Source organism: Ornithorhynchus anatinus, chromosome X5, assembly GCF_004115215.2.
Source record: "Ornithorhynchus anatinus isolate Pmale09 chromosome X5, mOrnAna1.pri.v4, whole genome shotgun sequence".
Lineage (NCBI taxonomy): Eukaryota > Metazoa > Chordata > Mammalia > Monotremata > Ornithorhynchidae > Ornithorhynchus > Ornithorhynchus anatinus.
Window position 1 is genome coordinate 13595762 of NC_041753.1, and position 17018 is coordinate 13612779.

The 17018-nt window shown below is 49.5% G+C and overlaps 1 protein-coding gene across 2 annotated transcripts in view; it reads right to left on the minus strand.

Moving 5' to 3' along the window:
• Positions 1-17018, minus strand: part of ZCCHC7 (zinc finger CCHC-type containing 7) — a 197483-nt gene that overhangs the window by 44482 nt on the left and 135983 nt on the right. For both annotated transcript variants that reach the window (XM_029055587.2, XM_007655560.4), the window contains exons 4-6: positions 12865-12908; positions 10106-10228; positions 9461-9631 (exon numbers count right to left, since the gene is read on the minus strand). In XM_029055587.2, coding sequence (XP_028911420.1) covers positions 9461-9631; positions 10106-10228; positions 12865-12908 — 338 coding nt within the window. The remainder of the gene's footprint in view (positions 1-9460; positions 9632-10105; positions 10229-12864; positions 12909-17018) is intronic.

Genomic DNA, 17018 nt, shown 5'->3' on the forward strand with positions numbered 1-17018 from the left:
ATTCGAACTCATGAGCCCTGACTCCAAAGTCCGTGCTCTTTCCACTGAGCCACGCTGCTTCTCCACTTGCCCACAGTCACACCGCCGCCAAGTGGCAGAGCTGGGATTCGAACCCATGACCTCTGACTCTTTCCACTGAGCCACGCTGCTTCTCTGTTTCACTCCAGAACCGGTCCGGACATGACTACTGAGCCCTCCAGGGAAGGCAGAAAAAGAGAAGCAGTGTGGCCTCGTGAAGAGAGCACGGGCCTGGGAGTCAGAAGGACCGGGGTTCTAGAGAAGCAGCACGATGTAGTGGATCGAGCACGGGCCTGGGAGCCGCGAGGTCATGGGTTCTAATCCCGCCTCTACCATTTGTCTGCTGTGTCACCTTGGGCAAGTCCACTCGCTTCCCTGTGCCTCCGTCACCTCAGCTGGAAAATGGGGATGGAGACCGTGAGCCCCACCTGGGACCGGGACCGCGTCCAACCCCATTTGCTGGTATCCACCTCAGCGCTCAGTACGGTGCCTGGCACATAGTAAGTTAAGTATGCTGAAGACATACCACAGTTATCATCATTATTAACAGTCCCAGCTCTGCCACTTGTCTGCTGTGTGACCTCGGGCAAGTCGCTTCACTGGGCCTCAGTTGCTTCATCTGTAAAATGGCGATTGAGACCGTGAGCCCCGTGTGGGACAGGGACCGTGTCCAACCCGAATACCCCGTATCTACCCCGGCGCTTACAATAGTACCTGGAACATAGTAAGCGCTTGACAAATACCACAATTTATTATTATTATTATTCTTATTATTGTTGCGAGGAAAAGATTACAGGGTCCCAGGTGACGAGATTTCCTGGGAGAGGGGCACCGGGTTCGCCACCCACAGCTACGTGATCAGCTACGCCGGCGTGGTCTTTCTGCCAGGCTAAGATCCCAGGAGGGGTATCGCTGTCCCTTGCCCATGGTTGAGGTTGTAGGCACCTGCCCCTAGCCTTGATGTGACCCAGCTACATCCCCCCACCCCCTTGGTCCTGACCTTTTCTTCCCCGGTTCCCGCCTCCCCCAAACTGTACTTACGTATATATCTGGAATTTTATTCATTTGCACTGACGTCTGTCTCCCCCGTCTAGACTGTGAGCTGGTTGCGGGCAGGGATCGGCGCCGTTTACTGTTGCGCCGTACTTTCCCTCGCGCTTAGTACGGTGCTCCGCACACGGTAAGCGCTTAATAAATGCGAGCGAATGAATGAATGCTCCCGCAGGCTTCGTCTGGATGACTACAGCATAATAATAGTAATAATGTTGGTATTTGTTAAGCGCTTACTATGTGCAGAGCAGGGGGAGATACAGGGCCATCAGGCTGTCCCACGTGAGGCTCACGGTCCTCATCCCCATTTTACGGATGAGGTCACCGAGGCCCAGAGAAGTGAAGTGACCTGTCCACAGTCACGCAGCTGACATCTGTTCCCACACCCCGAGGCCTCCAGGAGCCACCGTGACTGCCTCGCTCCGGCTGCATCCCTCCGCATCCCACTTTGCTGCCCCTAGGCTCTTCCTCCAGCTCCCTCCCCTGCTCGGATCCACCCCGCGCCCCATTTCCACGGAGGGAGACTGGGCGGGCTGCACCCAGAGGCAATCCCAAATAACCACGCAGGAAATACACCGCATCCGCAGCGGGGCAGACAGCAAAGGGATGACAGCCAGCTGCCCGAGACTGGAGTTGCGCGCGGGGCCAGGGGCCCGGGAGCAGCGTAGCACGGTGGAGAGAGCACAGGTCCGGGAGTCAGGAGGCCTCGAGTTCGAATCCCAGCTCCGCCACCTGATTGACTGAGGAGCCGAGTTTGGGGGGGGGGGGGGGCGTCTGGGATGGGAAGGAAAACTAAACAAGAGAGAAGAGGAACAGAGCAATACAGGGGTGAAGGAGAGGATGCGTGGTGGGGAGGGAATTGATTTTTCATTCACGATAACATGTACCTTGGGAGGTGGGGCTTACAGACCCTGGGGTCCATCACCGATTCACGCAATGATGTATTTTTGGACTTTTATGCACTGTGGGATCGCAGTAATACAGGTTACGCCTCTTCGAGGCACATTTCCTCATGCCATGGGTTTCCAACAAATGATCAGGAAATATAATGATAATTATGGTATTAAGCGTTTACTACGTGCCAAGCACTGTTCTACGCGCCGGGGTGGATACAGGGTCATCAGGTTGTCCCACGTGGGGCTCACCGCCTTAATCCCCATTTTACACTGGAGGTAACTGAGGCCCAGAGAAGTGACGTGACTTGCCCGAGGTCACACAGCAGACAAGTGGCGGAGCTGGGATCAGAACCCACGTCCTCTGACTCCCAAGCCCGGGCTCTTGCCACTGGGCCGTGCTGCTTCGGAAGGATCGGGGGAATATTCCTCCCACAACCGGAGTCTGTCTGTGTACAGCTCGATCGCCGCATCTGTGCAAGGAGATCCGGAGCCAGAAGATCCGGGCTTCGCCGCGGCCACACTTCCCATTCTCGGTCTCAGCCTTACTAGACGGCACTGTACAGTGACTTCTGCATTTTCGCAGCTTTATAGTATTTCTCATTCATTTTTCATTCGTCTCGAATTTCTTTATTCGGATTCCACTGCTTCTAAATATTTCATGCCTGTCCTCTGTGTTACAGTGTACGTTCCTCGAAGGCAAGGAACCAACCCGTCAATCAGTGATATTTATTGAGGGCTTACTGTGTGCAGAGCACTGTACTAAGCGCTTGGGAGAGCACGATAACAGAGTTGGAAGACACGCTCCCTGCCAATGACGAGCTTTTGGTCTAGAGGGGGATGCGTCTTGTCCTTCTGTAGCAGTGACGGTATTTATTAAGCGCTTACCGGGTGCACAGCACTGGACTAAGCACTGAGAGAGAATACACAGGTGAGAATTAGACGGGGTCTCTGTCCCTTGGTGGGGGGGCTCGCAATATATCCTTCTGTTGTACTTCTCAAGAGCTCGGTACAGTGAACTGCACTTAACAGACACCCGATGAATAGCGCGGGTGCTAGGGATATAGTAAAATCACAATGAGGGACAAGAGCGTAAAGCATTTTACTAATAGTGGAAAGTCCCTTTAGACCGTAAGCTCGCTGTGGGGAGGGAATGGGTCTGTTTTTTGCTGCATTGTAATCTCCCAAGCCCTTAGTACAGTGCTCCGCGCACAGTAAGCGTTGGATAAACACGGCCGAATTAATGAATACTGATTGCTTTGTCAGCCACGGTAGTCCCTTCAAACAATCTAGCCCCATATCCATTAATTCTCATCGAATCGATCGTCACTCTATCGCCATTTTTCCCACAACACCAGATTCACAACTTTCACGTGATAGCAGAACTGACTATATTCCTTTATTCCTTTTTTTTTTTAAAAAAAAAAATAATGGTATTCATTAAGCATTTTCTACGTGCCAGGCACCGTACTAAGCGATGGGGTAGGTACAGGCCGATCGGATCGGACACGGTCCCTGTCCCACACGGGGCTCACAGTCTTAATCCCCATTTTACAGATGAGGTCGCTGAGCCACAGAGAAAGTCAAGTGATTCTCCCAAGGTCTCACGGCAGACAAGTGGCCAAGCCGCGATCCCCTTCTGGCTCCCGGGGTCGTGCTCTATCCACTCGGTCACACTGCTTCTCTTTAAAGCAAACGGGCCCCTTCTCAAAATAGAATAAAGTATATCGGATATTAAAACTTAGTGCCATTCAATCTGATAAAAACGGGGTTACCGGACATGTGTCAAAGATGCATTTCTTCCACGGCTTGGACTAATTTCAGCGAAGAGTTTCCATGTCTGGTGCCGGAATCGACTCCCCATAAGATGAGATTCACTGAACTTCCACCGACAATACTGGGAGTTTGTGTGCAAGCACCAAGAGGATAGGAGACCCTCCAGGCATTTAAATCTAAGGAACTTCCGTGGAACCAATCTGGTCTCTCATGTAAATAATCATTTTATGAATTAATTCTACTAAATGATTACTTTTCATTAAGCAAATTAAAACCCAAATATTATGCTTAAATAACACCGAAAGGTTATGAAAGAAATTATCCTCCTAAAAAGGACATTTAAACTAGAAACACGCTCCAACTACGAGATGGAAACCTCATATGGGCCAGAAATTAGTTCCGCATAAGAAGGTATCCTTTTCCTTTGACTTCATTGTGCATGCATATGAAATTTTTTAAGGACTACACCACCTCGTTTACGACGATATGTACGTTAAAACTGTTTTAAAGTACCGTGTGAAAGGGAAACTCAAGAGGATCGCGCTGAACCACAAATATCAATACTCTATCTGTACGCTAGAAGGTCATTTTGGCTGATTTTTTTCACCAAATACAACACGGGCGTTTTTATTCTTTTTAATGTCATTCATCGGACAACAAGCTCTTGGTTCTTCCAGTAACTGCAGCAGAAAAATGAAAAAGTCAAAATTCCAAAGTGAATTCTACATCTAGGTTTATGATGTTTTTAATTCTTGTACTTCTCAGATGTTACCTCAGAGGTGGTATTTACCACGCATGGCTAATGGTTAAAAAAAGAACCAGCTGAATACATTATTTAATGTTGCTGCAAACGGGAATTCACTTATTTATATTCATCAGCATCACTTATGCATATATGTTTATAGAACGGGACACTCAATTAATTGTTTTGTTTACTCTATCTGCATATATTTTTATGTCGGTCTCCGCTGTAACAGAGTAAGCTCCTTGTGGGTGGGGGATATGGCGTAATCGTTGCTTTGAATTCCCAAGAGCTCAGCACAGTGCCATCCATCCACCGGATGCTCAATAATGATAATGCTGGCATTTGTTATATGCTATGTGCCAGAGCACTGTTCTAAGCGCTGGGGTAGATACAAGGTAATCAGGTTGTCCCACGTGGGGCTCACAGTCTCAATCCCCGTTTTACGGGTGAGGGAACTGAGGCACAGAGAAGTGAAGTGACTTGCCCAAAGTCACCCGGCTGCTAAGCGGCGGAGCCGAGATTAGAACCCACGACCTCTGACTCCCAAGCCCGGGCTCTTGCCACTAAGCCGCGCTGCTTCGTGCCTGCTAAGCCAGCGATAAATCCCGCCGCTGCTGCCATGATTAAATCATTGATATTTACTGAGCTTTGACCGCAGGGACCCAGTGCTCAGCACAGTGCCTGGCACACAGTGAGCACTTCACAAATACCATAATTATCATTACCACCATTACGACTCCTTCGCAGTGTACGGAAACGTTCGCCAGATGATTGTCGTTAGCTTGTAAGTGGAATGCGCACATCATGGGTCTGTATTGTACCCCAATTTGAATGTGATCTGCTGTTGAAAGGTTTTTACAAGTCACAAAATTAGGCATGTCTTCTGGGTCACGCTCTATCTTCATGGAAAGAGTCGGGGGTATTTATTGGCCCCCTACCCCGTGAAGAGTACATGATTAACGGACACAGACCCGACCCTCAAAGCAGCTTACAACCTAGTGGAAGAGACCAACCGTGAAATAGACAAGGGCACCTGTGTGTTAGTGCTTACATAACAGCGCACGTACGAGACGTGCTAAAGCGTGTCCAACCTGATTTGACTGTATCTTCCCCAGCGCTCAGTACAGCGTCGGGCACATGGTAAGCACTTAACAAACCCACAGTTATTTCCCCCCTCCTACCTGATCTCACTAATCTCCCATTCCAACCCAGCCTGCACACTTTGCTCCCCTAACACCAACCTACTCACTGTTCCTCGATGTTGTCTACCTCACCACCGACCCCCTCTCCACGTCCCTACGTTCTGCACAGCCTGGAACTCCCTCCTGGCCCACACCCGACAGGCCACCACCACTCTCCCCCCGTCTCCAAAACCCTACTAAAATAATATTTCTTCCGAGAAACCCTCCGTGACGAACCTCTCGTTTCCCTACCCTATCATAGGGGAAGGGATCGTATCTATCAACTCTACCAAGGGCTTAGTACAGTGCTCTGCACACAGGAAGCGCTCAATAAGTACCATGGATTTACTGATTGCTCCGGGAGGCTGTGAGTCGTCAGACTTCAGTAGCACAGAAGTGCTGGAGAGGCAGCAGGGCAATTTAGAAATACATCGGGACCGGCCGCCTGGAGATGTGCTTTCGGAAGGGCTTTGGAAAATGGGCAAAACCGAGGTCTGTTGAATTTTAAGGGGGAGAGTCTTCCAGGCAGGGAGGGAGCAAGTGAGCGTGACGTCGGCAGTGAGAGAGATTAGCCCGGGGCACAGCGTGTCGGTTAGCTTGAGATGAACAGTGAGTGCAAGCTGAGGAAAAATGAGTGCGAGCTGAAATACAGTGGGAGAAGAGAATGGATAGGTAGAAGGGAGAGAACAGATGGACGGACTTACAGTCAACAGTGAGTGAAGAATTTCTCCTTGATACGGAAAAAAAAAAAAAATGGGTAATCATGTGCAGTTTTTGAGACGCGGGGGGAAGAGTCGAGCGCAGAATGATGGTTTTAGGAAAATGATCGGGGTAGCCAAGTGAGACGGGAGAGGGGAGAGCCTGGAAGCAGGGAGGCTGGGAAAAAAGCCGGGAAATAATGATAATAGTATGAATAATGGCATTTGTTAAGTGCTTACTTAACAGTGCCAAGCACCGTTCTAAGCACTGGGGTAGATTGACACAGTCCCTGTCCCACATGAGGCTCACACCCTGAATCCCCATTTTACAGATGAGGTGATGACAAAGACCTGGACCAGCATGGTGGCCGCTGCCTGTAAAGGGATGGGTGCCGGAAATGATTTGCAGGAAGAGCGGACAGGAACTGGTAACAGACAATCTGGATGTTGGAAGAGAGAGGGGAGTCAAAGATAATGCCAAGGCTATGAGGCGGGGAGGGTCGGAGTGTTGTCATCTGGCGGTAGGCAAGTTAGTCGAGGAGAGGATTTAGGAGGGAACATGACAAGTTCAGTTTTTAGACACACTGAGCTTGAGGGGTCCGCAGGACTTAATAATAACAATGATAATTAAGATGTTTAAGCGCCTACGACGTGCCAAACAACGTTCTAAGCGCTGGGGTAGATATAAGATAAGCAGGTTGTCCCAGGTGGGGCTCACAATCTTAATCCCCATTTTCCAGATGAGGTAACTGAGGCCCAGAGAAGTGAAGTGGCCCGCCCAAGCACACGAGCGGCGGAGCCGGGATTAGAACCCACGACCACCGACGCCCAAGCCCGGGCTCTTGCCACTAAGCCACGCCGCTTCTCTGAGGAGACGTTCCGGAGGCAGGGGGGAATGTGAGATTGCAGAGGCGCAGCAGCAGCCTGGCCCAGTGGGAAGAACACGGGCCTGAAGGTCAGAGGAAGTGCGTCTACCAACTCTACCGCATCGTACTCTCGCAAGGACTTAGTACAGCCGGCGCTTAGTACAGTGCCTGGCGCACAGTAAGCGCTTAACAAATACCATCATCATTATTGCGGTGCCCTGAAATAATCGACCGACTGACTGACTTTACTCAGATTCTAACAGCGGCCTCCACTTCAAAGTCCTCCAGCAACTGGTCATTTCAACCAGCACGCACTTATTCGTTTCCTCGGTTAAAGGTGCCCTAACCTGCTCAGCATCCACTGTGTGTGAATATCCCAGCAAACCTGGCTCAAGTCACTGCACCCTGGGACGGCTCTTCCTTCCTTCCTTCCTTCCTTCCTTCCTTCCTTCCTTCCTTCCTTCCTTCCTTCCTTCCTTCCTTCCTTCCTTCCTTCCTTCCTTCCTTCCTTCCTTCCTTCCTTCCTTCCTTCCTTCCTTCCTTCCTTCCTTCCTTCCTTCCTTCCTTCCTTCCGTCCTTCCTTCCTTCCTTCCTTCCTTCCTTCCTTCCTTCCTTCCTTCCTTCCTTCCTTCCTTCCTTCCTTCCTTCCTTCCTTCCTTCCTTCCTTCCTTCCTTCCTTCCTTCCTTCCTTCCTTCCTTCCTTCCTTCCTTCCAAACTACTAACTCGCTTTCCTTCCACGACCCTCGCCGATCTCGGCACCCGGACAACCCGGCAGTTCCTTGGCATTTATCTGTCACGTTGTAAGCTGTACTGTCCATCTGCTTCCTCCCTCGTCTGCGTTGCGTTTCTCTGTATGTCCGTGGACTTACTGGCCGCCTTTCTTTCGTTAGGTCTACGAATGCAGCAGGGACGGTGTCAGAGATTTCCTTGAAAATTCCCCAAAGTGCCTCGTGCTGTGCTCTAAAGACTGTAGAGTCTCAAGAAATCCTGCTTGACTGGATCAACCGTACAGATGCGTGATGGCTTGAGAAAAAAACGCCCACGTGATTAGAGGAGGCGGCCGTCTAACGTAGGACTGGGTCTCCTGCTCGCATATTCTCACATTCTTCCTCTCCCACCTAACTCGCCTCTTCCAACTACCCAACGAGATGCGACCGGGGGAACGAATTTTTAATCGAAAGATTAGCTGCAAAGAAGAGGGACTGAGAAAACAAAGGAGCACAGCCTGCACGACGCAGTGAGGGCGCTTTCTATCTCCCTCTTCTCCCGGGCTTGCCGGGAGCCACGCTAGCTCCCGGGAAGGGGGAACGGGGGGATTCTCCACAATTCCCGGGTCTCTGCGGAAGCTCACGGTTGAATCTCCTTTAGGGTGGGATGGGTGGTTCTTTCATTCTTTCATTCGACCGTATTTACTTAGCGCTTACTGTGGGCAGAGCACTGTGCTAAGCGCTTGGAAAGTACAGTTCGGCAACAGAGACAATCCTATCCTACCCAACAACGGGCTCACAGTCTAGAAGGGGGGAGAGAGGCAACCAAACGAAACAAGAAGACAGGCATCAATAGCGTCGATACAAATAAATAGAATCATAGATACAGTCGCATCGTTACTAAAATAAATAGAATAATAAATATGAACATATATGCACAGGTGCTGTGCGGCGGGGGGAAGAGAGTCGGGGCGATGGGGAGGGGAGGAGGAGCAGAGGAAAAGGGGGGGGGGTTAGCCTGGGAAGGCCTCCTGGAGGAGGTGAGCTGTCAGTAGGGCTTGGAAGCGGCGAAGCGTGCTAGTCTGGGGGGCTGTGAGGAGGGAGGGCGTCCCGGGGGCCAGAGGTAGGACGCGGGCCAGGGGTCGACGGCGGGACGGGCGAGGATGGGGCCCGGCGAGGAGGTTAGCGGCGGCAGGGGAGCGGAGCGCGCGGGCTGGGCCGGAGGAGGAGAGAAGGGAGGTGGGGTAAGAGGGGGCCGAGTGACGGACAGCTTTGGAGCCAGCTCTGAACTCAAGCGCTTGCGGCTCCCCTATCTGCCCGTTTCACTGCAGGGGCAGTATCCACGGACCGAAACCTACCGGTAGAGGGGCCTTCCAAACACACGAATCTTTTTCCCCGTAGCGCTCTGGGCAGTTGAATCGTGCCGTAAAAAGGATACTAAACAGATGTTTCCCCTACCAGACACCCACAGACGTGCTCGACAACATGGACGGACGAAAAATAAAATATTAAATAGGATACTCACGTCAGCATAGTGGCCCATCATGTCACAGCGGTGACAGTTCTTTTTCCACGAAGGTTTCTCAAAACATTTATGAGGGTAAGACGCAGGTAAGGAACAGTCTAAACAAAGTCGGGCTGGGCAGTTGTATTGCAGGTGTCCTCTCACCCCACACAGACAACAGGTAGGACTTTTCTACAGAGCAGCACAGACAAACGAGTAATGGAAAAATATGTTTTAAGCTCACGAAAAGATGGCGGGGAAAAATTCCAAAATAACACTATAACTAAGCTAACGTGCCCCAACTGTTCCAAACTGGCACTTCGGTACAAGAATCCAGTAATGCAAAATAACAAGAAAAAGGCTCAAGCTGAGATTAAAACTGGACGGCAAGCTTGGCTTCAGTCAAACCGACTGCCCATATTTTGGGAACACAAAAACGTTTCAGGACACAGGTTTTCGAGAGCCCGTCTATAAAGGTGCCGCCTTTGAAATCTTTCTTACCACTGGGCGTACTCTCAAAAGGCAGAGTGGTTTCATGTACAACCTGTCAGGGTTCCACTTGGAGCTGATTTCTAAACTACCCTCAAATCCTTCTGAAATAGATTTGAAAAACAGTTGATGTCCACGTACACACAAAGCTATCAGAAGATTAGATTTTTCACTTACCTGTGGAAGAGGGCAGTTTTTGGACAAATGTCCCCTTTCTCTGCAGTTTCTACAGGTAACGTTTTTGTTCCCCGAATAGTATCGGTTGATCTGTCTCACCGCTGTTTTGTTGCCTATCTGGGCCTAAAGAAAAAGACATTTTTCAAATTAGTGTTGCTTTCTGTGACAAGATTTTTTTGTCAATCTGTCTTGGGCCCATTCAACTAGAAACAGATTGATCTGGAAGAACCGTGGCCCGTCTTCTGTTAAATTAAAGGCGATTATGGTCTTCCTGGGGTAGGGGGGAGAGAACCTTGAGATTTCACCCAACTCATGCCCTTGACAAGGCAGGATAAATAATAATCGACAATAATGATAATAATCATACTTGTTCACAGCGCTTACTACGTCCCAGGCACTCTTCTAAGCACTGGTGTAGATACAAGTTGTGTCCAACCAGTCCCTGTCTTACATGGGGCTCACAGTCTTAATCCCATTTTACAGATGAAGGAACTGAGGCACAGAGGAGTGAAGTAACTTGCCCAAGGTCACACAGCAGACACTCGGCGGAGCCGGGATCGGAACCCAGATCCTGCTGACTCCCAGGCCTATCCACTAAGACACTCTACTTCGCTAATCGACCGATCAAACGCATTTACTGGGCGCTTACTTTGTGCGCAGCACTGTACTGAGCCCTTGGGAGAGGACAAGAGAGTGGCAGACATGTTCCCTGCCCACAACGAGCTTATAATCTAGCAGCCGGTTTACCTTAAAAGTCCAACAAAATAGCATTTGCCTGGGGTTACTCTCAAGGTGCTTGCTGTCAACTGCAAAACCGTATTCCTTCATTCATTCGCATTTATTGAGCACTCACTGGGTGCGGAGCACTGTTCTAAGCGCTTGGGAATGTACAAAACAATAAACAGACACACGCCTTGTCCACTGTGAGCTTAGAGTCTAGAGGAGGGGGACACAGACATCAATACAAATAAAAAATTACAGATATGTACGTAAGTGCAGTGGGGCTGGGAGGGGGGGAAGAACAAAGGGAGCGAGTCAGGGTGACGCAGACGGGAGAGGGAGAAGAGGAAAGGGGGAGCTTAGTCTGGGAAGGCCTCTTGGAGGAGATGGGCCTTCAATAAGGCTTTGAAGGTGGGGAGAGTAATTGTCTGTCGGATTTGAGGAGGGAGGGCGTTCCAGGCCAGAGGCAGGACGTGGGCCGGGGGCCGGCGGCGAGCCGGGCGAGGCCGAGGCACGGTGAGAAGGTTAGCACGAGAGGAGCGAAGTGTGCGGGCTGGGTGGTAGAAGGAGAGCAGCGAGGTGAGGTAGGAGGGGGCAAGGTGATGGACTGCTTTAAAGCCAACGGTGAGGAGTTTCTCTTTGATGTGGAGGTGGATGGGCAACCACTGGAGTTTTTTGAGGAGCGGGGTGACACGTCCTGAACGCTTCGGTAGAAAAATGATCGGGGCAGCAGAGCGAAGTAAGGACTGGAGTGGGGAGAGACAGGAGGCTGGGAGGTCAGCAAGGAGGCTGATGCAGTAATCCCGGCGGGACAGGATAAGTGATCGCCTTAAAGTGGTACCTGCCGTAAATGGAGAGCAACTAAACACTTGTTTAAAAAAAAAAAAAAAAAAAAAAGGCCAGCAAGTCCCACACTTGTGGGCTTCCTTATCTTCCCGCTGACTCCTTGCAGTTACTGTGTTGCGAGAATGCGGGGATCCCAGGTCCTGCCTCGCGGCAATATGGAAACTGACAACCCAGGAACAGGGAGTCTAACCTGATTTTTTTTTTTAAACAATGGGATGCAGATCGCTGCGGTCAGGAAGTCTAAAATGTGTGATCAAAATGGTAAACCCAAATAGGTAAAATGCTTAACGGCAAGGTACACCGGTATTTTTCATTGCCTTAGGCTTTAGCTTGCCTCTTGGCCAAGGAGAAATCTATTCCTATTTTTATTTGGAAGCGATTTTGTAGCATTACAAATGTCTCCTTTGTAGAACATCACTCCGTGGTCTTTCAGTGCAATTTCTTTAAAGGAGAAAGAAAAGCAAGTGAAATATTTCCTTGGGTGAGCTCACCTGAGTGATATTTTGAGTGTAAGGGCTTTCCTAAAAAGGTAGGTACAGTTCAGTAGGTGCTGTTGATGGAGATGGACATTTATCATCTATCTACTCCAAAGAAGGGCTTTGATTCCCAACTCCAAAGCATATTCACATTGTTTTGACAAAACCCATTTTGGGAAAGACTTGAAATCTGTTATTTATTTAGTTGAAAAGGATAGCTGCCTTTCACGCCCTAAAAATCTCCTTCTATTGAAGGAATGACTATTTAAATCTAATCGGAGGCAAATACTCAGAGCAGTGCACGTGGCACAAAACAAAGCCGGCCACAGAAACGCGGCGAGATAAACCTGAAACATAAAGAAAAATGAGCAGAGTACCGCATTTATTTACAGAAACCCCACCATCCAACACAAAGGGCTGTGTGCAAATATACTGAACACACACACACACTGTGAAGAATTTGTGTGGCAAAAAAATCTTAATATTCATTTCCTTCTTATGGAGAAATCAGTCCTTATGAAAAATGGTGTTCAAATTTTCAGATATTATAATATCATAAAGAAAGGTATCAGAGTTGGAAGAGTCTTAAGAGGTCATCTAATCCAAACGTCTGCCTTCAGGCAGGGAAATATTTAACTCATCATGGATATGTGCATGTGGAAAAGTAAACGTCTTTAATAGGAATAATTTACAATAGTTGAAATAATTTTATTTTACCTCTATATCTTTATTGCTGATGGACCAGTTCTCCTCATTTTCACCTGCAAAAACAATATGTATTCATTAGCTTAATTCTTTAAAAATTGTTAATACTACCAACGTAGGACTAAAAAAGCACATCCGTTTCAAGAGAAAACCAAAGATATAATAATAGGTGCATTAATATACTAAACATATATACGTCCTGCAGCATGGTGTAGTGTACAGAGCACAGGCTTGGAAATCAGAAGGTCACGGGTTCTAATCCCACTCCACCACTTAACAATAGTAATTGTGACATTTGTTAAGCGCTTACTTTGTGCCAAGCACTGTGCTAAGCACTGGGTAGATACAGGGTAATCAAGTTGTCCCACGTGGGGCTCACACTATGAATCCCCATTTTCCAGATGAGGTCACTGAGGCACAGAGAAGTGAAGTGACTTGCCCAAGGTCACACAGCAGACGAGTGGCAGAGCCGGGTTTAGAACCCACGTCCTCTGATTCTTTCCACTAAGCCACGCCGCTTCCCACACTTGTTTGCTGGTTGACTCTGGACAAGTCACTTCACTTCTCTGTGCCTCAGTTACCTCATCTGTGAAATGGGGAGTGAGACTGTGAGCCCCACATGGGACAGGTACTGTGTCCAACTCAATTTGTTCGCATCCAACGCAGCGCTCAGTACGGTGCTTGGCACGTAGTGAGCGTTTAACAAATACCACCCTTATTATTTCCAAAGCCGTGGGAGTCTTACTATTAGTAAATAAACCAATGGACCGATCTTTCCGAACTCAGAGTGGACCTACGTTCACTGCGTTTAACTGTGTGCAATTTCACCCCAATTTTATCTCATCTGAAATTCCCCCAAACCAAGCTATAATTATCAGCAAACTTTTTCAATTATGTAACCTTGGGAACCAAGATCAGCTGGGACATAAACGGAGGCAAAAATCCTTTGGCGAATGAACAGAGAGCCTCAAATACCTAAAACATAAAACCATTAGGGAGGAAATCTACATCCCTTTATTCTGCAGACTTTTCCTTTTTCTTAGTTCATCTGTATATGGATATTGTCCCTTCCGCCCATTTCTGCTTGGCACAAGTCGGAAAACAGAGACACGATTAGGCGTAACTTAAATGTAAACAAAGGAATTGCTGCGCAGGTTTTTCTACGCAGCCAAATCCAACCTTTCCCTTATCGCTCTACCTCAACTGTATAAATCCAGCCTAATTAATTCATCACTCCAGCCTGTTGCGGGGAAGTATGAAGTAATCTACACTTTCCCGGGCCTTCCAGCAGGAAAAGTATACTCACCTAGGAGAAGTCACACCACTCCAGTGATGCTAGTAATGAAAGCCAGAGATGCTTCCCAGATCATAATTTTCTGCCTAAGTCCAGGGGACAGGAGCCATAAATGAAGCGTAGGGAGTACACTAAATATCTACAGCTTCCATTTTTCCATCACCACCACCCACATTGTTTAATCACTCATCCTCTCCCGACTGGATTACTGCATCGACCTCCTTTCTGATCTCCCAATCTCCTGTCTCTCCCCTACTTCACTCTGCTGCCCGGATTCTCTCTCTACAGAAATGTTCTGGGCGTATCACCTCCATCCTCAAAAATCTCCAGTGGTTGCCTATCAACCTTCGTGTCGAACAAAAACTCCTCACTATCTGCTTCAGAGCTGTCCATCCCCTTGCCTCCTCCCACCTCGCTTCCCTTCTCTCCTCCTCCAGCCCAGCCCGCACACTCCGTCCCTCTGCCGCCGCTAACCTCCTCGCTGGGCCTCGTTCTCATCTGTCCTGCCGTCGACCCCTGGCCCACGTCCTACCTCTGGCCCGCGATGCCCTACCTCCTCACATCCGCCAAACTCAGCCCTCTTCCCCCCTTCAAAGCCCTACTGAAGGTTCACCTCCTCCAGGAGGCCTCCCCAGACTAAGCCCCCCATTTCCTCTGCTCCTCCTCCCCTCTCCATCCCCCCGACTCCCTCCCTCCCGGCCCCGCAGCACTGGTGCATATATTCCCAAATTTATTATTCTATTTATTTTATTAATGATATGTGCATATCTATAATTCTATTTAATGACAGTGAGGCTATGCCTATCTACTTGTTTCGATGTCTGCCTCCCCCCCTTCTAGACTACGAGCCCACTGTGGGCAGGGACTGCATTTGTTGCTGAATTGTACTTCCCAAGCGCTCAGTACAGTGCTCTGCACATAGTAAGCGCTCAATAAATGCGATCGAACGAATGAATCCTCAATGTTTCCATTCTCGGTATATGCTTTTGAAATATGCTCTTCGGCCCTGCTGTTGATAGTTCAGCATCCATCGTCGGTTGTTTTCTGATTTCATGTTTGTGTTGGTTTCAAATCTCCTTTGGTTTCTGTCACCAGTCCCCTCTTTCGCCTTTTTATTTTTGGACTGTGAGCCCCCCGACCTGGGTCAGGCACCGTATCTAAATTCCACCCAGGCATTCTGTCCCAGTGCTTCCTGCTGCTGCTGCTGCTGCTGCTATTTCTGCTTCCACCAACGCTTCTGTCTTGTCTTAAGCCGTCGAGTCGTTTCCGACCCACAGCGACCCCACGGACGCATCTCTCCCGGAACGCCCCGCTCTCCATCTGCGAACGTTCCGGTGGCGCATCCATAGAGGGTTCTTGGTCAAAATCCGGAAGCGGTCTACCATCGCCGCCTTCCGCGCGGTAAACTCGCGTCTCCGCCCTCGACCCCCTCCCGTGCCGCCGCTGCCCAGCACGGGTGAGTTTTGACTTGTAGCAGAGTGCCTTCCCCTCGCTAGCCGCTGCCCAACCTAGGAATGGAACGGGTAGCCCTCTGCTTGACTCTCCCTCCCGTACGCCCGTAGCCCGAGAAGGGCACTACCATCGCTACTTGAAATTCATTCATTCATTCAATCGTATTAATTGAGCGCTTACTGTGTGCACAGCACTGTACTAAGCGCTTGGAGTGTGCAATTCGGCAACAAATAGAGACAATCCCTACCCAACAACGGGCTCACAGTCTAGTGGGGGGGGGGGGGGGCGGCGGGGACGGGACAGGACGGGGACGACCACTATCTTCAACTGCTCGTGGGGCCCAACAGTCTTAATCCCCATTTTACAGATGAGGTAACTGAGGCCCAGAGAAGTGAAATGATTTGCCCAAGGTCACACAGCAGACAAGGGGCGGAGTGAGGATTAGAACCCACATCCTCTGACTCCCAAGCCCGTGCTCTTTCCGCTAAGCCACGCTGCTTCTCAATAACGGTATTGGTTAAGCGCTTACTCTGTGCCAGGCCCTGTTCTAAGCGCTGGGGTGGATACAGGCAAATCGGGGTAGACACAGTCCCTGTCCCGGGTCTCGCTCACCATCTCAATCCCCATTTTACAGATGAGGTAACTGAGGCACAGAGAAGTGAACTGACTTGCCCAAGGTCACACAGCAGACAGGTGGCATAGCTGGGATCAGAACCCATGACCTTCTGACTCCCAGGCCCGTGCTCTATCCACTACGCCATTTCCACCACTCTCCCCATCTTCAAAGTCTCATTACTGTAAACCCATCAATGGGCAGGGACTGTCTCTATCTGTTGCCGAACTGTACATTCCAAGCGCTTAGTACAGTGCTCTGCACATAGTAAGCGCTCAATAAACACTACTGAATGAATGAATGAATTATGGTCACGTGTCCTCCAAGAGGCCTTCCCCAATTAAGCCCTCTTTTCCCCGGCTGCCTCTGGCTCCTGCGTCGTCTACGCAGTTGCCCTTTGGGCATTTAGTATCCGCTCCGCCACCCCCCAGCATATCTATAAAAAATTATTTATTTATATTAACGTCAGTGTCCCGTCCCGTCCCCCCCACCCTAGACCGTATCGCGCTCACTCTGGGAAGGGAACGTGTCCACCAATTCTCATACGGAGAGCTGTGATTCTTCAGAATGGTATACTCTCCGAAAAACCGTTAGGCACCAAGCGACGAACAGACTGGTGGCGGGAGGGGGAGGAATCGGCAGCAGCTTTTAACCCAGGCCGGGGGGAAGACGGAACTTTACATCGGTTGGTTTTTCCTTTCTATCTGTATTTTCCCCAGCCTGTCTCCAACTGTACCCTCTCTTTGCTGACTTAACCACGATCGACTACTTAGGAGTTTTAGACTCATTCTACAGAGTCGACAAGAC